This window comes from Mizuhopecten yessoensis, unplaced genomic scaffold (genome assembly GCF_002113885.1).
Source record: "Mizuhopecten yessoensis strain PY_sf001 unplaced genomic scaffold, ASM211388v2 scaffold11139, whole genome shotgun sequence".
Lineage (NCBI taxonomy): Eukaryota > Metazoa > Mollusca > Bivalvia > Pectinida > Pectinidae > Mizuhopecten > Mizuhopecten yessoensis.
The window spans coordinates 724,516-748,183 of NW_018408899.1; the positions used below are offsets into that span (position 1 = coordinate 724,516).

General features: G+C 37.7%; 1 protein-coding gene across 1 annotated transcript in view; it reads right to left on the minus strand.

Annotated features, from left to right (window-relative positions):
- LOC110466584 (rho GTPase-activating protein syd-1-like) overlaps positions 1-23,668 on the minus strand; it is a 90,069-nt gene that overhangs the window by 48,129 nt on the left and 18,272 nt on the right. The window contains exon 2 of the mRNA XM_021523171.1: positions 8,883-10,458. Within this exon, the coding sequence (XP_021378846.1) occupies positions 8,883-10,458 (1,576 nt within the window). The remainder of the gene's footprint in view (positions 1-8,882; positions 10,459-23,668) is intronic.

The window sequence follows — 23,668 nt, forward strand, 5'->3', positions numbered from 1 at the left end:
GCGAAATGTGTTGTGAATATATTCTTTCAGGACACGTGTTTGTTTGAATACGTCATCCATTGATTAAAACAATAAAACAAAGATGAGTCAAAATCGATTTGTTTGATTTGTTGAACTGCTCTCACGCCCAAATGAAATTGTAACAATTCTTTATCAAATAAAGCCTTATTAGCATACAGCATAATGAGGAAAAAATGGACTCCCGTTAACAACACACAAAATAGGATATATATAACGATAGCACCATCAAAAGGATTCAAAAATGAAATACAAAATATAAGTGCTGGATAAGGAAATGTTTAGCCTAGCAATATAAGTCACGTTATATGAAACACGTTTTTACAATGGCAGCATTATAATGATGAAGTTAAACCAGCCTGACTGAGGGGATGACCTCAACACGCGTTTGGCGAGTATCCACAACCACACATCACACGCCATGGACTTCGATCTTTCATTTCAATATGATTCATAAAGAGCTGTTCACAGCTTTCGTCCAGACTTGTCTCTGCAGCAGTGACAGACACCTGATACCGCAGTGGTAGTCAGTATCACTGAAATTGACAGGGTGGATGATTTAGGGGAGGGGTCACAGGCTGAACTGCTCCCTTCTGAGGGAAAAGTGCAAATCTTGTCATTTGTGGCAGACTTTATCTCTTAATGTAATTGAACGAATCCTAGTTATTGCATAGGAATTCCGTTGTCGATACTCAGCAATCAAGACACTTCCAGTAAGAATCAGAGAGTTGTAGCGTTTATCTTCTTATATGTAACGGTATGTCAAATAACCCACTCCCATCACAAAGCTGGAGTACACTATGGTGTAGCGTTGTTATATAAAACTAAAACAACAGAATCTATACATATTTAATGACCTCACAGGTTCAAATACACCATAAAGATCAACTGCTACTCCTTTAGGACATAGATTCAGGCAATAGCATATACGACTTTGGAACAGCCCTTGCATCCTCACTTTTCCAAATGGATTTTCCTGAGGCTAAGTGAAATGTAAGAGCTTACACATAATCAAGTTTTGGTTTAATGGAATTCGTTTCAGAAAAAAAACGCCTACGCTCAATGAACAATTTCGAAGTATGCAAGAAATGTGTTTATTTATTTATTTTTAAGAATATCTATTCATAAAGTTGAGAAAAAAAATAAGCACAATCATGCGACTAGCAATTTATTTTAAGGTATAAAAAAAGAATATGTCGATGTAAGAATAACGGTTTCGTAAGAAAGCGTATTGATTTTATGTTCCATTTTTAGCTCTAGCTTTTGGGTTAATGGCATAAGAAGTATGGAAGCGACCTTTCTTGATCTCAACATGTCTTTATATAGCAGTTTTAGCGCGTCTTCAAACATAACGTGTAATTGTTGTAATTAATTTAATGTTAAGACACAAGGAATTTCTCATAAGCTCAAAAAAAAGTGGATTTTCGTCTACGATAAACCTCTTTAAAACAAACACCCCATCGTACCTAAATAAAACAGATATGGCATAAAGAATAACATGCACAAAAAGGTGATTTTTTCGTCTACAATTGAACTCTTAAAAAAACTCTACCATACCCAACTAAAAAAGATGTTGCGTAAAGAACAACATGCCTAACTGTTTTACACTTGGAAGGATTTCTATGTCACTTCTAATCAAAAACTCTTGGAAGATTTAACGTTCGTCACTGTATAACCAAACTTTAGTGCTTTCTCTAAATCGGTAAAAGGGGAAATCATGGAAATGAATCTGAAGGGTAAATGTTCTAAAACAAAAGGTCAGATTCACATTTAAACCAAACCATGTCAGTAAAGAAGAACCTGACTGCAATGTTCAAGGTCATTTATAGACTGTTTCGGTCGATATGGACAAGACGCAATAGGCCGTTAATTAAATCTACGCCATTTATAACCCTCACGGGCCCACACCGCGTTCGATTACGTCAACCCCGGAACCAGTATATCACCACGGTAATGTCCCAACGTTCTACCACGCCGTGATTCGTATCACACAAAACCTCGGATACATTTCTAATCACACAAACTATAAGACCACTATTGTGTTGTTACTCCATATAATGATTCAGTAATGCGTCCAAAAAAGACTGAACAATTTCCCAACCAGACATAGCAAAGATTTACTTCTTATAAAATACTGTGTGCCATGATTGAATCGCTATTGTTTTCATATCAAGGATGGTTTGGGGTTGGTTTATCTTTCGATTACGAACTTGATCTGCAATGTGAGGACTCGACGATGGTGCATTACAATATTCCTACCGTCGTTTGCAATCTCATACAGCTTTGGGGGAGATGAAATGGTCTGCTGTATCTCATATATAGTCTAGCCGAACAGGAACCGAATGACATAATCTGCATTTTGTGACATTTTGATAAAATTGGAGGTTTATAAAGAAAAACGTTTCGCTAGAAAAGTTTATCAGTAGTCATTTGTACAAGTCACTTCATCGTTTCTAGACTGTACTTCTTTTGAATCAATGCAGTAAACTCTATATAAATATAGCATCAAGGAGCGATAGTATCATATTTACCAGGATGACAAACCATGCACTGACCTCAAAAACTGGCTATAATTGTATGATATTACAGTGGAAACTACATCAGTTCTCATTTTATCATATTCCGGTGTATCTCAGACATATTATTACGAATATCTGTTTTCTTTTTATCCTGTTAAATGATCTGATATAACACTTCCGAGGTTAATGTTTTCCCAGTGAGATAACAGTGTGTTCTAGCGTCTAGACACAGCTGATATTTCACAGACGCGACCAAACACTATATACCAACATCTATCACCAGCCTAAGGTTTCAGCACACAGCAATGGTGTCATCTGGATTTTGAATGTTCCACAATGACCATACACAGCAAAATGAACCTAAAACTTACAAAGTCAGCCATTTATAATCCAACAAAATGATACTACAGACGCCATTCAGTACTCTTTTTATGACATTCTATTTATAAATAGTTACCGAGTTGGTACATCACTTATATATTTGGTGACAAGTACATTTTGAATTTTATAACAATTTAGGTTATGTTGTAACAATTCCATAAAAGTCAGGCTTTCTTTTTACATCAAAATGATTAAACACGCGTACCCTTTTAGAACACCTGGTCTTATTCTCCTTTAACTCTTTCAAGGGTCTCCATGTAAATCTTTCCTTGGTTCATATTTTGCATCACTTACATCTTCGCCATTCAAAGACAATGCAGGCCAATATAATTAGATTCATATGAGAGTTATCAGCTTTATATTCCTCTGCATGTTTTTGGAAATAACCGGTCTACAGAAGTCATCAGGAGAGATGAAACAAATATTGAAAAAAAACATATCCTGTTAGCATCACCTCATCAGTAGATGTCATGAACTCTACTGGACAAAAATGACAACACTCTCTATATATATCAGAAACAATCCTAAACCTTGTTGCATTCGAAATTCGAGTAGTGATTGATTTTTTTTTTCATTTATTTCAGAAACAATTTTAATCATTATAGCATTGAAAATTCGAGTAGTGATTGAACTTTTCATTTATAAACGAAACAATTCTAAACATTAAAGTGTTATAAATGAGGGTTTCAGAACAATGTAAATCCACACAACTCTCCTTTATCGTATTTCTGCTTCGTGCATCCCGATATTGGTATCCCGCAGTATCTGACATATCACAGAATGTAGGGTATGAATCATTGTGGGTTTTATATCACACACACCACACCATGTTCCCTAGGCTCTACTTGATTACTTACTCACAATACATCCTCCACAGCGATAGATCATTAGTGATCGTATGTCACGTAAGGTGATTCATAGCTACAATAATGCAATATATCGAATATACACTTAAATATCGTTAAAACAAGACCTGATCAACCCGATATTTCTGTATCTGGGTTTAACGTCGTTGGTACAGCCGGAGTCATAGGTGAGGTCTGGTGCCTGGGGAGACACTGCCGACAGGGAACAGTTAGTAGGAGAGTAAATCAGATATAGATCCCAAGGGTTGCAATGGGGAGCAGCAGATCAATGTCGGTCACTCTATTGTCCCCTAAAGCAGAAGATACAGGGGAACAAACCCAGTTCCATGGGGACCAACATTAAACGCCTATACGATACAAATGCAGTTGGATACACCATTGTCTAAAAAAAATATATTCCTCCACTGTCCACTAGATAAAGACAGAAACCCTAATTCTGGGATTCAGTCGCTATATCCCAAAACTGACCATAAGCACGATTTACTGCCATATGCTGTCTGAATTCAGAAAAAAATGTTGTGGACAGCACAATGGTATCGCTGTTGTTGAGGGCATCATGCTATCGCTGTTGTTGAGGGCATCATGCTACCACTGTTGTTGAGGGCATCATGCTATCGCTGTTGTTGAGGGCAGCATGCTACCACTGTTGTAGTGAGCAACATACTTTTGCTTTTGTTAAGGACATAATGGTTTTGCTATTGTTGGAGGATGAAGTTGTGTCTAAACCGAACTAGAGGACACTATTTCCAGCCATCAACAAGCAAGTAACACTGTGTCCCCAACATCACGTGTTTCTATAAGCACACATATCACATCGGCAAAAACATTCACATCATGCTTCAGTGTTGCAGCTTTCTACGACATACGGGGATAGAGTATAGTTAGAGCTTTCGAATTAATGTTAACAGCACTAAAGATTATGTTTTGGTATCGAAAATAATCCTGTTAATACGACTAGTATTGAGTAGAGGTATATCTGTAACCAGTTGGAAACCGTCACGTTCTATTTATTACATTTTGTTACCCAAATTAAACACGTTTACAAAAACAAAGAGCTAGGACAGAAAGTGGATAGAGGGTTTTTGAGGTGAAAAATTGAATTTGAATGTTCAAAGACCTTTAATTGCATCAGGAAATTATTTTCTTGAAAGAACTTCGTGATAATGAGTATATAAGGTAGAGGAATTAATAAAAATCAATATGTACTCTTGGTTTTGGTCTGCGCTATAGATATTAGGAAAAAGTAATTTGTACAGTTGTCTTGTTTGAGAGAGGGTGTGTAACCACTTAACTCTTGGTTGAGTTGGACCTTGCCTTTAACTCAGCTGCTAAGAAAGGTTAGTACGGTCTTCAGTTTTTGCTCTGTAGTGGAACAGAAACAACGTTTTCGTTGTTTGAAATATATCATCTACTCACTGTGATCATTTCCATTTTCAGTTATAATATACCTGCTAGCATTGCTCAAATATTGATATTCCCAATGCAAAAATATTGTTTAAGTACATGAAGTCGAATGGTATCCATCTTTTATTAGATTGGAAACAAGCCACTGGAATTATGGGTATTTGTGTCTTGTTTCGTGTTTGGAAAATGAAACTATTCTGAATTCAAACAATGGAGAGGGCTGTTGTGAATCCTGCTGTCATTAATATATAAATATACATGTGACACTATCCCCAATCATCACTTCCAGCTCGATTTGCATTAATAACTAGAACGCATGAAAATTCGCTTCATATGTACTCTCATACAAATTGTATGTATATTATTAAAACATACTGTTTTCGCCTCTATTTAACCTTAATTTTGTTGGTAGATTAAATAGGACTTTTTTGCTTCATTCCTGTAAATGAAATATACAAAACCATTTGTGGACATACAAAACAAATATATATAAAGACAAGTTAGACTCACTTCCACACAATGTTAGTAGCATTTGATATAAAGTGTTAAAGACGTAAACAGTAGTATGTGTTATATTGGTACAGACGTGTTAGTTGTATGTGTTATAGTGGTACAGACTTGGTAGTTGTATGTGTTATAGTGGTACAGACTTGTTGGTTGTATGTGTTATAGTGGTTCAGACGTGTTAGTTGTATGTGTTATAGTGGTACAGACTTCTTAGTTGTATGTGTTATAGTGGTACAGACTTGTTAGTTGTATGTGCTAGAGTGGTACAGACTTGTTAGTTGTATGTGTTATATGGTGGTACAGACTTGGTAGTTGTATGTGTTATAGTGGTACAGACCTGTTAGTTGTATGTGTTATAGTGGTACAGACTTCTTAGTTGTATGTGTTATAGTGGTACAGACTTGTTCGTTGTATGTGTTATAGTGGTACAGACTTGTTAGTTGTATGTGGTATAGTGGTACAGACGTGTTAGTTGTATGTGTTATAGTGGTTCAGACTTGTTAGTTGTATGTGTTATAGTGGTACAGATTTGTTAGTTGTATGTGTTATAGTGGTACAGACGTGTTAGTTGTATGTGTTATCGTGGTTCAGACTTGTTAGTTGTATGTGTTATAGTGGTACAGCCTTGTTAGTGTTATGGTTATAGTGGTACAGACTTGTTAGTTGTATGTGTTATAGTGGTACAAACTTGTTAGATGTATGTGTTATATGATGGTACACATAAGTGTTATTACTATAAGTATTTATTATAAAATGGTTAAGACACGTGTTTGTAGTATTTTGAATATAAAGTTATCCTGAAAGGTGTAATAAATGTTATATCTAAGTTCAAAAATAATAAAACGTGTTATACACATGTTATAAAGTCGTACAGACAAGTGTTAGTCGTGTGTTGTTTTGCAATACAGAAACGCGTAATTAAACAAAATTATATAGAGCATTATTAGCTTGTTATATTGTGATACAGACACGTGTTATTGGCTTGTAATAATGTGGTACATATATGTGTTAGTGGTGTGTTATATTGTGGTAAAGACACGTGTTATTAGCTTGTTATATTGTGGTACAGACACGTGTTATTGGTGCTATTGGTTTGTAATAATGTGAAACATGTATGTGTAAGTGGTGTGTTATATTGTGGTAAAGTACGTGTTATTGGTGTTATTGGCTTGTAAAAATGTGGAACATATATGTGTTAGTGGTGGGTTATATTGTGGTAAAGACACGTGTTATTAGCTTGTAATAATGTGGTACATATATGTGTTAGTGGTGTGTTATATTGTGGTAAAGACATGTGTTATTAGATTGTTATAATGTGGTACAAATATGTGTAAGTGGTGTGTTATATAGTGGCGCCGGCATGTATGTGTTATACGATGATGCAGACAGTATTGTGTTACATAGTGGTACCTTAGTTATGTGTTATATCGAGGTACAAACATGTGTTAGTAGCTTGTTATATTATGGTGAAGACAAGTGTTGTGTAAAAAAGCTGTACAAACACGTATTGGAAGAGTGTTAAATAGTGGCACATACACGTATTAGAAAGTATCATATTGTGTTATAAACATGTAGTAGTGCGTGTTAAAATGTGGTTACAGACACATTTTATTATGTTTGAAGTATGCTATTAAGGCGTAGAGAAATATTCTATTTGTGTGCCATATCGTGGTAAAGACACATGTTTGTAAAATGTTATATAGTGGTACAGGTGCATGAGTAGCATGTGTTATATAGTGGTAAAGTCACGAAGAAGAAGTGTGTGTTAAAGAGTGGTACAGACTCATTTTAGCAGTGTTTCATTTAGTAATAAAAAGACGTATTGGCAGTATGATATATTGTGGTAAAAGCACGTGTTAGAAGTGTGGTTTATTGTGGTACAGACATGTGTTAGTGTTGAGTTAATTTAAGGCACAGACACATGTAAGTGTTATGTTATATTGTGGTACAGAAAAGTGTTAGAAGTGTGTTATATTGTGGTATATACACACGTTAGTAGTGAGTATTATATTGTGGTACAATCACGTGGACTGGTGTTATATTGTGGTGCAGACACTTGTGTGTTATATTGTGGTGCAGACACATGTTAGTTGTGTGTTAATTCATGGTACAGACATGTGTTAGTGGTGTGTTATATTGTGGTATATACACACGTTAGTAGTGAGTATCATATTGTGGTACATACACGTGTTAGTGTTGAGTTATATTGTGGTGCAGTCACGTGTGACTGGTGTTATATTGTGGTGCAGACACACGTTATTTGTGTGTTAATTCATGGTACAGACACGTGTTAGTGTTTAGTTATATTGTGGTAAAGACAGGTGTTAGTGGTGTGTTAATTTATGGTACAGACACGTGTTAGTGGTGTGTTAATTAATTGTACAGACACGTGTTAGTGGTGTGTTAATTTATGGTACAGACACGTGTTAGTGGTATGTAATATAGTGGTAAAGACACATGTGGCTAATGTGTAATATTTATTGAAGTTCCAGTTAAAAGATGTTACTAGCACCTGTGTGTGTACTGAGGACTTGCAGCTTGCTTTGTAGTTCTTGCTATTTGCTATGTTTGAGTTTGGTTAACGAAGTAGCATTGGTTTAAATGTGCAAATGAAGAGACATGTGGTATATACCGGTACGAGACGTATTATTGGTATATGAGAGTACATTGAGTTGTGTGTATCGGTACCCCATGCGGTATTGTTATTGGGTCCAGATAGGCACCACTACTATCGATATCTGTGTGTACACGGACAGTTATATGTGTGTTTTTGCGTGTACATTGAGTTTAAAGTACGTATACCTGTATAAAACGCGGTATTGGTATGTGTACATTGAGGGCAAGATATATACCATTATCAGACGTGATACCGATCTGTGTGTGAACACGGACAGCAAGATGTGTGTATATTTAGCGAGACGAATTATTTTGGTATATGCGTGTACATTGAGTTGTGTGTACCAGTACCACACGCAATATTGATATGTGTACATTTAGGCTCAGATATGTACCAGTACCTGACGTGGTATCGATATATTGACAGTTCGGTGTGTGTGTACCGGTACCAGACGTATCATTGGTATATGTGTATACATGGATAGACAGATATGTGGGAAGTATGAATCATCGGTGTAAAGTGTGTGGTGAGCCCTGGAGCCTCGTTACTCCGATCGATAATCGTCATTACCTGTTCGTTCCCGTGTAGAGAGCTGGCGCTGGAGTTTACACTGTTCCTGCTGTAACTCGTGTGACAGCGTGTTAAACTTCCGTAAGAGTTCCTCTAACTCCGTACTACTACTAGACGGCAGTTGAGGTATAGAATAGATAGGGTCGTCATCACTCATACCACCCGCGTATGTCTCGTAATCGGAGGAAAACCCACGAGAATCTACCTGACTTCGAGTAGACGGAGGTGCATAAATAACTTCCGAATCGGAATTGTAACACTCCGGAGAACGACTCCGGGGCAAGCGGCCATATTTGGCTTTTGAGTGTAACATTTCCCTGAATCCTCCTTGGAATTTCTTCGCCTGGTCATAACCTCGGTGTGATATGTAATCCTGAAGAGGCTGACCCCCAGAGTAGCTCTCCGACTGGGCCACCCTCTCTACCGCCTCGAACGTCATGTTACTTCTCACTGTTAGATTTGGCTGTTGTGCACCAATGGGAATTGCTTTTGAGGGTGATTTGGGGTTTAATTTTCTTGGCATTCCTCCACCATCAGAATACATGTACTTTAAGTAATCCCTGTCAGTGGCACTCCCGTATTGACTAGGGGACAAAGCAGGGCTGAAATAACTCCCAGCGGCTTCGTATGCCCCATCGGACATGTACCCTCTGTGCCCAACGTAGTGACTCTTACCACCAGAGTCGACACTCCTTGGTAATGACCCCTCACTCGAATGTTCACTGTCTCCATCCTCGTTTAGAAGTTTGGCCTCTGCCCTATGTGGACTGATAAATATACTTGCATATTGTGAAGTTGACCTATCGAATCTTGATGTACGCTTCTGTCCTAAGTAATCGGTAGTGTAAGCACCTGAAGAAAATGGCTCAAATATATCCGGACATTTCTCAGTCTCTTCCAGAGCAGTAGCGGAAGATGACCGGCCTTTTTTAAGAACTACCACAGGTGGTTGTTCCTCCTGTTCAGTGATAGCTAACGATGGACATGATGCATTTTTCTTATTGCAACTTTTCTTGGTTCGTATTTTGAGTATTAATTTCTTTGGTATGGACATAAGTATGACTACATCATCAAGGGACATATGACCTACCTCCACTTTGTTCACGGTAAGAATTTCGTCTCCTATATGAAGCAGACCGTTGCTTTCGGCAACAGTACCCATCTGTATCCTTGATATAAACACACCATCTTGCCTATCAATACCGTCCCCCTCACGAATATAAAATCCCAAGGTCTGGCCTGGCCGTTTCTTTATCTCCACGGTTTGGACAAGGTACGAGTTATCCATAGCTATGCTTTTTATTCCCATATCGGGAACACATCCATTGGAGGTAGAGTTACGAGATCTCGACCCATTACTTGGTGAGTCCCTGTCTATGCTCCCTCCACCATCACATCCGTACGCGCCGGCAGTCTGTGGACTCTGAGGCCGCTGTCGGTGTCGTCTGCTGCCCCTGCTTACAGCGCCACCTGTTAGGCTGACAGCTCGCGCTTTCGTTTGATATAATTTCTCTTCTGTGGAGCGTTTCGTCTGTTTGAGTCTGCCAGTCCCTTGTGCCATTGGATCCTCGTCTTCCTGCAAATAGCAGAGATATTGAATAGCATTCTGGTTTCTCTATAATACAATAGTGTGTAAAGGATTGGGTTAACAACGTATTTTCGATCGATAACCGGAAGAATAAGCCAGAGGGTCGCAATATCTGCTTTTACCTGGCAAAAGAGTTCCATTCAAGAGGGGATTATGCTGAATCCTGCATTGTCTACTAGCGGTCTGACGAGGTGAACAGATCTCTCTCTGACAAGTCGGGGATAACACTGGTGTCGGGGCATGTACGTTAGCATTTAATATTGATGATGAATAGTGGCGAAAGATCGATGAGGACGTGGAGAAAAATACCAAACTGAAATTGATTCTCGGCTAAGTAAACTCCCAGTATAATATACAATACAACGTCGAGCGTATCATAGGGAAATTTGGTGAACGTCTTCACGGGAGACATTTTACATTATGTAATAACTGTGTGTTGAATGATGTAACATAGAACCACAACTATTTGGGGAGTAGGGGAAAGGGTCGCTTCTGTCCCATTTCGTGCATTGGTGATTTTGTTTTCTTTGGGGGTTTTTTTTGTTTTGTTTTTTTTCCTCTCTTTCAATATTTCTTCTTTTTTTCTTTCTGAATTTATTATATATTTCCATCATTATTATTCTTTAATTTAAATGACTGATGTTCAGATAAACAGAGTGGACTTTATACTTAAACTGAATCTTGGCTAAGTAAACTCATGCTGGTATTACTATCTACTTCTGTCACACATACTATTTCGCGGTTCTTTAAATATTTAGTTTATCTTATACATAAACGCTGCAAAGGTAGGGAGATCAGATAAAATTATATGATGTATTATATATTTATATCGATATGTGATAAAGGGGTGCGTCAAAGGTAGCAGCATCAGATAGGAATATGAATTCTTGATATATATTTATATATCGTATGGAACATAGTTTGTCAATTAGATCAGATAAAAAGTACAAAACCCTTTTAGTCCTTTTTTATAATACAGTGATATAACACAGTAATATTATATTCGGAAGCCCTTAATGATGGAGAAAGCGTTATGGAACCCAACCAGAGGGACTTACATAGCATGCTCCTCTTATACAGGTGATTAGTTTGGAAACGTCTATCTAATTACGAAGTATACGGGCTATCTTTATTATGACATATATTTTCAATGTACCCCAAACAATGGACATAAATAACCATTTATGTGTAATGGCAATCTGGTTTAGAGTTGAAAACAAATTAACTCAATTGTCCTGCTTTAATTTTCGAAACACTGTGTGTACGATTACACATATTGTATTGCTATATATATAAATAGGAGTGGCATAAGGTAGAACTAAACTCAATGCCGTCCTTTACCTTATTTATCCACATCATTAAGTACATAAGAACGGCTACTCAGGTTTAAGGAATGATATCGTACAGTACAAAGTGAGAGAAACAAGAAAGGAAGAGATCGATCTAAGAGAAACGATTGATCCCATTAAAAAGTGTTGAATAAATGTAAATATAAAGATGCTGGCCTTCCCCTGGAGCTCTTCATTTCCCCACAGAATCAAACAAAACGTTATCGGATGGTATACCCTTAATTTATTTATGAGAGTATTTCTAATTTAGTTATACCTGCAAGTAAAGAAAAATGTTTTGTACTTTCTAGAGGGAGTCCACAAATACACACATGAAATTCTATAAGATTACATATATAAAGATCAACAGTAAACATGCTACATCTCTAAGACTTGTCAAGAGAATGTTTTATTTACGAGATTCAATGTGTACTAAAGATTTATAAAAGGGCGGAGTCTTTTACGTTATTAATAAGCACATTCTAAAGTCTAAATATAATAGGGAAAGGGACCTGTTAAGGTAAGTCTATGCTGAGTGAACCTCATGTTAGAAAAGCTAAGTATATTTAGCGGAACTGTATTGTTACCTGGCTCAGATTTTAACTAGACTTTAACGCGAGAAGGATCAAGTACCTTTTCATATATATATTTTTTTATTATTACTGATTTCTAAACGTACATTTAGATAAGTCACTTTCTGTATTGTTAAATGTTATATCAATATCGAACTAAGAAGTGTTTTTTTAAGGTCATTGTTATTCTTTTTTGAAGATTTGGCATGAAGCACTTACTACAGGCGGATCCTGTTATTATACAATTTTCATGGCTGACAATGGCATTATCTCAGATAACAATACCTTTACGTTATCCTCGTTGGTTAAAGAATAATCACGTTGAGGTCTGTGGTTTACTCGACGTTACTTATTTAGTAATTCTCTTTCTGACGTCACATTAATTTTAACGTCACAATGCTTTCTGCTAATGCAGTATTGTTCACCTGACAACTTTCATACTTTCCATTTTGTTTAGTGATTAAAACCATAATTTCGTATCTGATATACATGTAACAGTTGGGGAATTTAATTTTGGTGAATATGCGATTATATAACCTTAAAAGTTATGTCAATATAGCTCTCTCAAAACCATACATATAACCAAATGTTCACCTCATAAAACGTCCATAATTGATTAATATCACACCGGAGGGATCTTGATATAAATCAAGATATCGGTGGCGATACTGGACACCATGAACTGAAAATGTAACAAAATATTACAATGTTCATAACATACGACTACTCATGAAATAAAATAGCAAGGGCTGATCATGATGTTAAATAACACGGGACTGGTCGTGATATTAGATAACACGGGACTGATCATGATAGTATATATATAACACGGGCCTGATTGTGATATTAGATAACACGGGACTTGTCGTGATATTATATAACACGGGACTGATCGTGATATTAGATAACACGGGACTGATCGTGATGTTATATAACACGGGACTGATCGTGATATTTTATAACACGGGACTGATCGTGATATTATATAACACGGGACTGATCGTGATATTATATAACACGGGACTGATCGTGATATTATATAACACGGGACTGATCGTGATATTATATAACACGGGACTGATCGTGATATTATATAACACGGGACTGATCGTGATATTATATAACACGGGACTGATCGTGATATTATATAACACGGGACTGATCGTGATATTATATAACACGGGACTGATCGTGATATTATATAACACGGGACTGATCGTGATATTATATAACACGGGACTGATCGTGATATTATATAACACGGGACTGATCGTGATATTATATAACACGGGACTGATCGTGATATTATATAACACGGGACTGATCGTGATATTATATAACACGGGACTGATCGTGATATTATATAACACGGGACTGATCGTGATATTATATAACACGGGACTGATCGTGATATTATATAACACGGGACTGATCGTGATATTATATAACACGGGACTGATCGTGATATTATATAACACGGGACTGATCGTGATATTATATAACACGGGACTGATCGTGATATTATATAACACGGGACTGATCGTGATATTATATAACACGGGACTGATCGTGATATTATATAACACGGGACTGATCGTGATATTATATAACACGGGACTGATCGTGATATTATATAACACGGGACTGATCGTGATATTATATAACACGGGACTGATCGTGATATTATATAACACGGGACTGATCGTGATATTATATAACACGGGACTGATCGTGATATTATATAACACGGGACTGATCGTGATATTATATAACACGGGACTGATCGTGATATTATATAACACGGGACTGATCGTGATATTATATAACACGGGACTGATCGTGATATTATATAACACGGGACTGATCGTGATATTATATAACACGGGACTGATCGTGATATTATATAACACGGGACTGATCGTGATATTATATAACACGGGACTGATCGTGATATTATATAACACGGGACTGATCGTGATATTATATAACACGGGACTGATCGTGATATTATATAACACGGGACTGATCGTGATATTATATAACACGGGACTGATCGTGATATTATATAACACGGGACTGATCGTGATATTATATAACACGGGACTGATCGTGATATTATATAACACGGGACTGATCGTGATATTATATAACACGGGACTGATCGTGATATTATATAACACGGGACTGATCGTGATATTATATAACACGGGACTGATCGTGATATTATATAACACGGGACTGATCGTGATATTATATAACACGGGACTGATCGTGATATTATATAACACGGGACTGATCGTGATATTATATAACACGGGACTGATCGTGATATTATATAACACGGGACTGATCGTGATATTATATAACACGGGACTGATCGTGATATTATATAACACGGGACTGATCGTGATATTATATAACACGGGACTGATCGTGATATTATATAACACGGGACTGATCGTGATATTATATAACACGGGACTGATCGTGATATTATATAACACGGGACTGATCGTGATATTATATAACACGGGACTGATCGTGATATTATATAACACGGGACTGATCGTGATATTATATAACACGGGACTGATCGTGATATTATATAACACGGGACTGATCGTGATATTATATAACACGGGACTGATCGTGATATTATATAACACGGGACTGATCGTGATATTATATAACACGGGACTGATCGTGATATTATATAACACGGGACTGATTGTGATATTATATAACACGTGACTGATCATGATATAACACGGTACTGATCGTGATATTATATAACCCAAGGGACTGATCGTGATATAACACGTGACTGGTCGTGATATTATATAACCCAAGGGACTGATCGTGATATAACACGTGACTGGTCGTGATATTATATAACACGGGACTGATCGTGATATTATATAACACGGGACTGATCGTGATATTATATAACACGGGACTGATCGTGATATTATATAACACGGGACTGATTGTGATATTATATAACACAAGGGACTGATCGTGATATTACATAACACGTGACTGATCGTGATATTACATAACACGTGACTGATCGTGATATTATATAACACGGGACTGATTGTGATATTATATAACACGGGACTGATCATGATATAACACGAGACTGATATTGGACACTGTGAGCTGTAAATACACCAATGTGCCCCACCACAGCGCTGTGAAAATTCAAGCAGAAAAATTGAATTATTTTCCAGCTAAGAAAATCAATTGTTTGGACTGTAGTCACACTTATATTCATTTCTCATATAGATTTAGGAAACCTCCCAGCAGGGCCTAACCAACAGTTCTTGATGAAAATCACATTTTTTCTTCCTTACAAAATCGATTGCTGTTCCAACGTGCGCACGTTTTCTGATATACTTCGTCATCGAATATTGTGATTCGACCAACAGGACGAGCAGACGACATCGTCCATCATGCTGTCATCGAAATACATTAAAATGGGCGATGTCAGCCTCGGCGCCATTACTATAACCCTCTCATGGTCTTTAAAACCAGACACTTTTGCTTACCAACTTTATGTTTTCGAGTTCTGTTCAAACATACACATTTGAAATAAATACGTATTGTCCGTATGATTGAAGGGAACTGTTCTTGCAAAAACATTTTGGTGTATTTTATTATTTTAAGTATATCTAGAAACGAAGCCACCATCCTTTTGCAAAAGAAACAGCATTATTTTTTTTCTGTAGAAAATTGACTTTTCAAACGAACTTAAAAAAAGGTTTGGCGCACATGACAGCATAGATATATTTTTGTATCTTTATGAAATATAATGTAACCAATTGTATTGTAAGGCGTTTATAATTTTCATAGATAAAACTGATTTTCATTAGTCTTATATGCTGCTGTCGAGTAGGCCTCTGATCCGTCGGAGACATACAATAGAGTTTCAGACACGTGATTGGGCAACAACCGCACATTGAATGCAAGGTATGAAATATGTTTATTAATGATATGCACAGCCTGACATTCGATCTATACGATAATACCGCACCGTCTCGAAAAGCAAACACCGTGATTGGAATCATCAACATGTAAACATTAATATGTATCAATATGGTAATTACAGCTAGCTGATCGCTTTTATTGATATCCAATAACGGCTGGAATTACTATGGCTTTTCTCTAAAGTGTTTATTAATATGCAAATAAGCATTAGCCGGGCATTGGGTACAAGTAACGGAAATCTATGCAAACCCTCGTATTAATCACTTCCGGTCTCTCTACACGAGTACAACCTAATGGAATCGGATGGAGGAACAGAGACACGACAAGGAAGTACAGGTGAGGGACGCAGAGTGGGGGAGAATGAGGGGGGGGGGGGGGGGGAGGGGAAGAAGGAGGGGATGGGAAGGAGGAAGGGGAGGAGTTTTTATTACATAACTCAAATTCTGGACACCAGAATTTTCGGCATTTTAATCAAATATAAGAAGCAAATAATATAACAGTAATACTATACAGATTTCGTTAGGTCAACATTCATTACATTCCCAATTTCACAACACTTACTTTTATAGTTTAATTAAGTAAAAAGATTGTAGAGTACATTCAGGCTAAGTCTTTTCAGTTGCTCTGTTTTTTAAACTAAAAAGTTATTACCACACACTAACACTAAACATAGCGACCATGTCCCCCAGCTTAATGCTACATTAATGAAAATTCAGTCCAACTTTTAAATTGTCCTGAACAAAATGATGTACGAGTATAATATGTTGTATGTCCAGACCTGTGTTTATCTTCCCACTGATCTGCCGTCTACATCTTCCGCGTTTATGACAATTGGTAGACTGTAGGGAATATCGCCATTCCCTTTGTGAGCCAATAACAACCTTCATTTAGGGAAAGTAGTCGGGAGGGAGTGTAGACACACCGTAGATACACTCCAATTGGAAAGGAGACCTCAAGATAAATGTACGGACAGTTTCAGAAGCTATGATGTGCTAGCTAGGAATTACTGGAAATCATTCGCTCTAAATATAGCTTGGTACCAAAGTAAGGCGATCGATACGACGCTACGGAATGGTTTTAATTTTCCGCCAGCTTCACAGAATGTTGTGTTCCGGGAAAGCTTCATTTCCAGTATAACACAGGCATTCACCTGAAAGGAGGACGGCTGTAATTCGTTTTATGCATTAACGCAGTGTGTCTAAATTGTATAGCCTCAAAAATGGCAGAGGTAAAAAAAAAAATAAGAAAAATATCAAAGAATATTTCAAATTCTCATAATGCACTATAAAAGGCGTGGTGAGCGTGTTTCAAGTGAACCAGGGGTACAAAGTAAACAATTATTTAAAATCAATCTGAATTGGGGGCAAATTGGATTTGATTTATGCAGTTTTGGCTTTGTTGCTTAATTGCAAAGACGGAAACGTTAGAAGTCATTGTTGGAAGGAATCCTTCACGAGCTCACGCACGTATCCTCCCTCTTTACTCCCACTAAGGCCCTACCCCTTCATCCTCTCTCCCGAATCCTCTCGTACTAAAGCATTACCCTTAATTTATCACTATATCTATCCCTATCAGGCCCTACCCCTTCATCCTCTCTCCCTTATCCTCTCGTACTAAAGCAATACCCTTAATATATCACTAGATCTCTCCCTATCAGGCCTTACCCCCTTCACCTTCTCTCACTCGTCCTGTCCTACTAAAGCATTACCCTTAATATATCACTATATCTATCCCTATCAGGCCCTACCCCTTCATCCTCTCTCCCTTATCCTCTCCTACTAAAGCATTACCCTTAATATATCACTAGATCTCTCCCTATCAGGCCTTACCCCTTCACCTTCTCTCACTCATCCTGTCCTACTAAAGCATTACCCTTAATATATCACTATATCTATCCCTATCATGCCCTACCCCTTCATCCTCTCTCCCTTATCCTGTCCTACTAAACCATTACCCTTAATATATCACTATATCTTTCCCTATCAGGCCCTATCCCTTCATCCTCTCTCCCTTATCCTCTCCTACTAAAGCATTACCCTTAATATATCACTATATCTATCCCTATCAGGCCCTACCCCTTCATCCTCTCTCTCCTATCCTCTCCTACTAAAGCATTACCCTTAATAAATCACTATATCTATCCCTATCAGGCCCTACCCCTCATCCTCTCTCCCTTATCCTCTTCTACTAAAGCATTACCTTTAATATATCACTAGATCTCTCCCTATCAGGCCTTACCCCTTCATCCTCTCTCCCTTATCCTCTCCTACTAAAGCATTACCCTTAATATATCACTGGATCTCTCCCTATCAGGCCTTACCCCTTCATTTTCTCTCACTCATCCTGTCCTACTAAAGCATTACCCTTAATATATCACTATATCTATCCCTATCAGGCCCTACCCCTTCATCCTCTCTCCCTTATCCTCTCCTACTCAAGCATTACCCTTAATGTATCACTAGATCTCTCCCTAACAGGCCTTACCCCTTCCATTTCCTTCCCTCCTCTCCCTCCTCCTCCTCCTCCTCTCCTGCCATGAAAATATACCTTCATCTCTCTCCTGAATCCTATCGCCCCGAGTGACCTTCTCTTTACCTTCACTACCTCCCTCTCAATCCAATGGCCTACCTACCCCTCCACTTCTCTTCATCACCCTCCCCCTTCCTCCAAGACCCTGTCCCTGTCTTTCTCTCCATCCTCCCCACCAATGCCCCAACCGTCCACTTCTATTTCTCATTCTTTCCCACCAAGGTCATATCAATCCCCTTTTCTCTTTCATCCTATACCCGCCAACGCTCTAACTGTCCCCTGGTATTTCTCAATATTTCCCACCAAGATCCCGCTCCTTCATTTCGTTCCTTCATAATCTCACCCTCTCCTACCAACATCTTACCCTTCCACTTCTCTCGCACACCTTTTCCTACAAAGGTCCTTCCTCTTCATTTCTCTCCCGTAGACAAATTATCAAATGGCATTTAGAAATATGCTAAACGAATATAGGCACTGTTCATGAATATACTCCACGATGCTTCTATTTAAGAAGAGAATAAAGATTAGACACAAATTTAAGTTGCATTCTTGCAGATATTCGGCGATACTTCACTTTCAAAACAAGTTAAGCATCATGGTTATTTTTCCAGTATCAAAGAATTTCATAACTTTTCAAAAAATACCGAATAGGCCCAGCATATTACTAGAAACTTTCATTACATTTGTGTTTCTCATTAACAATAGAAAAAGTAAACACAATGTTACTGTTGACAATAAAAGCCTCTATAAAGGAAACCGTGGATCTGAAAGTAGACATGTCCTTTACCTCTCTATAGGTACAAACTATGAGTATCAAAATTGTATATTGCGCTTTTTACGAATTTAAGACGTTTCGGTTACCAGCAGTTTCGATACCTAGGAGAGGATGCTTCGGTACTTTTTTTGTAAAGACATGATATGCTACGAATCTTAAAATACAAACAAGTAACATACAGGACAAAAACAAAGAACAAAGTAGAAACCTTAGTCCAAGTGCCGAAATTCTTATAAAATATCGAAACGACTTTTGGGAAGTAACGCCTGTTGTCGAAACAACTGAACCCCTTAAAACAATGTACAGAAAGGTATGGAACTCGACAGTAGCGAAGCAAGATGGATTATCAGCTTCCAACTGCCGTAGACATCACAAGATGTGTGAATTCGGACGAAGTATAGCTCTAATTAAAGCTGAAGGATGGACCTTTTAAACTCCATCTTTTATCGAATAGATATGTTCAATCTGGAACTATAATCTGTCAATTCTTCCCAATTACCTCCTTCAGAAACCGACACTCTGTCACAAAAAAAAAGAAACAACATGGTTAGCGTACAGCCCATCGGGAGAGTGTATTACCTATATATCTAGCGTCACGGTGTAAAGTTACGCATGAGTGACAAACAGGTATATAGTGTCGTTATGGACGTCATGCATTGGTGGAAGTACCACGATGTAACGTCATGCATGAATGATATACAGATATATAGTTGCGTGATGTAAAACCGCAAACAGGGATAAAACCCGCGTGCTGGCCGTAACTGATATGTAGTATAAGTAAACGTTTCATGTAGCAATGTCAAGACAAATGATAAAAACGTTGACTAAGTCACATTTTCTTCACATTTATTTTTGTCTGGTGATGGTTAAGCTAAAGCCAATTGTTTCCACAAGAGTAAAATCAAGCTGAACTCATTCTCCTTACATATTTTTTCCGGTCTGTGATGGACTAAATTGTCCTGCAGAACAGCAGTGTATAGCAACGCTTTGTATACCCATTAACCACCAATCAAACTGTCGTAATGTCGCCAAGATCAATAATAGTAACCCTTGTTATAATGAAGAAACACTGGTATCTCTTACTTGAACACAAAAACCTTGAATCTAAAAAGGTTTAATTCTCTCAGTCAAGTGCTCGGTGCAAGTGAAACAATCAATAAGTGCAATTATTTTGTTGTTTATTTTCTCGGCTAATTACATCCCGACATCAGCATGGGAACATTAGTACCCGGATGTTCAAATTCTGGCAAGCTTAACAATGGCTAACGAAACATTTTCATAAATGTTAAAGTCGGAAATGTTGAATACAAAACGACACTAAAATAGAACATAACTTTTAAAATATCATCTCATGATGTAAAATACGACTTACGTCATGCAAATACTTCATAGAAATGTATTTATATATAGTTTTAATGTACTCGATTATAGGATTTTACTTCTTCGCGAAGATGACTAATCTTTGTGTTGTAGAGTTTTGCTTGACGATTTTCCTGATCTCCCTCCTGTTTCAATACAAAAAGTACGCCCATGGTCAGATGTAGTAAGGATTGGAAAGTGAAGGAGAGATAGGGGAGAAGACAGAAAATACTTTGGGGGTACCAGGGAGGGGGGTGATCAGGAGACATATCTAGAACGGTGAATGGCTTATAGGTCTAGTAAGGGTTTCCTCCCCTGATCTTAAAGTCAATAATTGGCGATAGCGATATACAACGAATATCTAATCAAGCGCGAGACGATCAGAGATTTAAGATTTGCTTTGCCCATGTCTCAATAAAATCGCCGGTTTCGGATTATCTTTTATTTGCTGTTCATGATATCTCTTGTAAAGTCTAGAAAATGAAGTTGGCAACGCCTCTAACCACCCTGATTCTTTGTGTATCTCTACGTCAGGGACCTGAGAATTTGTTAAAGCTATATTTGGACCTAAACTAAGGTGTTCATGGTAATTTTACATGGTTTAAGGGTTTAGATAGACTTTCGGTAAAAATGACACACCAATGATTATGTATTCGAGTATAATATCATTGGTGTGTCATTTTTACCGAAAGTCGATCTAAACCCTTAAAACATGTAAAATTACTCTGAACACCTTAGTTTAGGTCCAAATATAGCAATAACAAATTCTCAGGTCCCTGTTTAGACTACCCCTAATTCCACACTTGCATCACCAGATTCGTAAACGTTGACAGTGTGAGCTTTAATTTACGTGTTTCAATCTCCTCATCTACCGCATTCCATGTAACCACTTACAGAGCGTTCTGTCGTCTTCTAGAGGTTTTTTGGCGGACTAATTAAGTGAAACTGTGTTTCTTTCGGCTTCGTTCCTCGCCTGTTACCCTGAGGTAATATTTCAAAAACCGGAATCAATATCGCCAATGCACTTTTGCCGACTGACCACGCCAGTCATCCGGCCTCCTCATCTGACCGTTGGTGACAGTGCGAGCCGTTTATAACCTTCGGAACCAATATACGGAAATTAATCGCTCTCCCCAGGTCAGTATATAGGTCACTCCAGCGTCCGAGGCCAGCCCTTAATGTCACTGTGACAAATGGGATATTACTTTATATAGGACAGACCTCAATACCGTGGGCGTGGTTATCATTGTAGGTTAAAGCTTACAGACCGTTCAATTCTGTATGACAGATATTAATTATATAGATCAGGGGTCAATCTTTACATAGAGGCTAGATTTAAAGGTCATATAATGTCTAATAGATCAAATGTGATACAATTTTGTTTCCCCTGTCAATTCTATTATCCTCATCATTAGTCGGCATAAGGCCTTGCAGGTTCGAGAAAGTAGATCTGCTGTATCCGTCTAAACGTTATCGTAAGCAGAGACTAGTCCCGTGCCTTGCAGCAACCGGATTGGGGGCATAGAAGTAACCATTTCTATATCTGGTGCCACCATTTGAAACACATGGGATCTTCTACTTTTCTTTTCTCTCTCACTTCTTACCCCCTATATCCTCTTTCTTTTGACAATGTTTCCTTAGGCACCTGTGTTAATAATGTCACAAAGACGTAAAACCTATATGACAAAACCATACAGTGATCATAGCTACAAAGCATTTAGTATACTAAAGCACCACTTACACAATGGGATGAACAGCAGCCTTAGGCAACAACACAATAGTGCCGCCAATATAAACAACCGATGTTTCGTGGGCATTATATAACTTCAAAACTCAAAAGATGTCTGCGTATGGTGACCAGTTTGTGACGGTAAGGGGAGATTCCTTTTACGCACCAACAGGTCAAAGAGTATTGCAAGGTGCTGGCACTACCACTTCATATAACCCGTGCACTTACCCGTTAGCATCCAAGATTTTATAATGGAGTATTAATAACACTTAGAGAAACGCACAGCTACCACATTTCCAACTTTGACAGTTTTAAAATCACAAGAGCGTCTCTTATTGAAACTCGTGAAACCGTTACAGTAGAGTGTAGAGGTCATTATCCCACTCCTAGCAAAACACTAGAATGCCATTGAAGTGCTTCTTATATAGAGTAACCTCCCTTGATTTCATTTTGAGATATTACTGTAATATGACTGGGGCAGGGAACTAACGCTGATTATGGAGTTCTGACCGTACTGTGAACGGATGTCCAGGGCTCGAATGCAATTATGGCATCATTTCATCTTTACTCTCAGAATACTGGTGTTGCATGACATAGGTTTCTTTAAAGAAATAATTTATTAAAGCTTTTTTAATGCCAATAAAAATAAATCAGTTCGAAGTTACAGTTTTTGTTATTGGTACGGGGATTCTTAAGATTTTAGCACACTTTATTATGTTGTTAGATATGTCTTACTTACAGTGATACGAGTACATTCATTCTCCACGCGCCAGTCCCCTTTAAAATGTTTCATGAATTAATCATTCGTACAATATATCTGAGGGGTTTGTTGGTGTGGAGCTGTTGGGAAAGAAGATACACTTATATCTTTAAAGTCATTGATGTGTGTTACCGTTTTGCAGTCTGTACTCCCCCC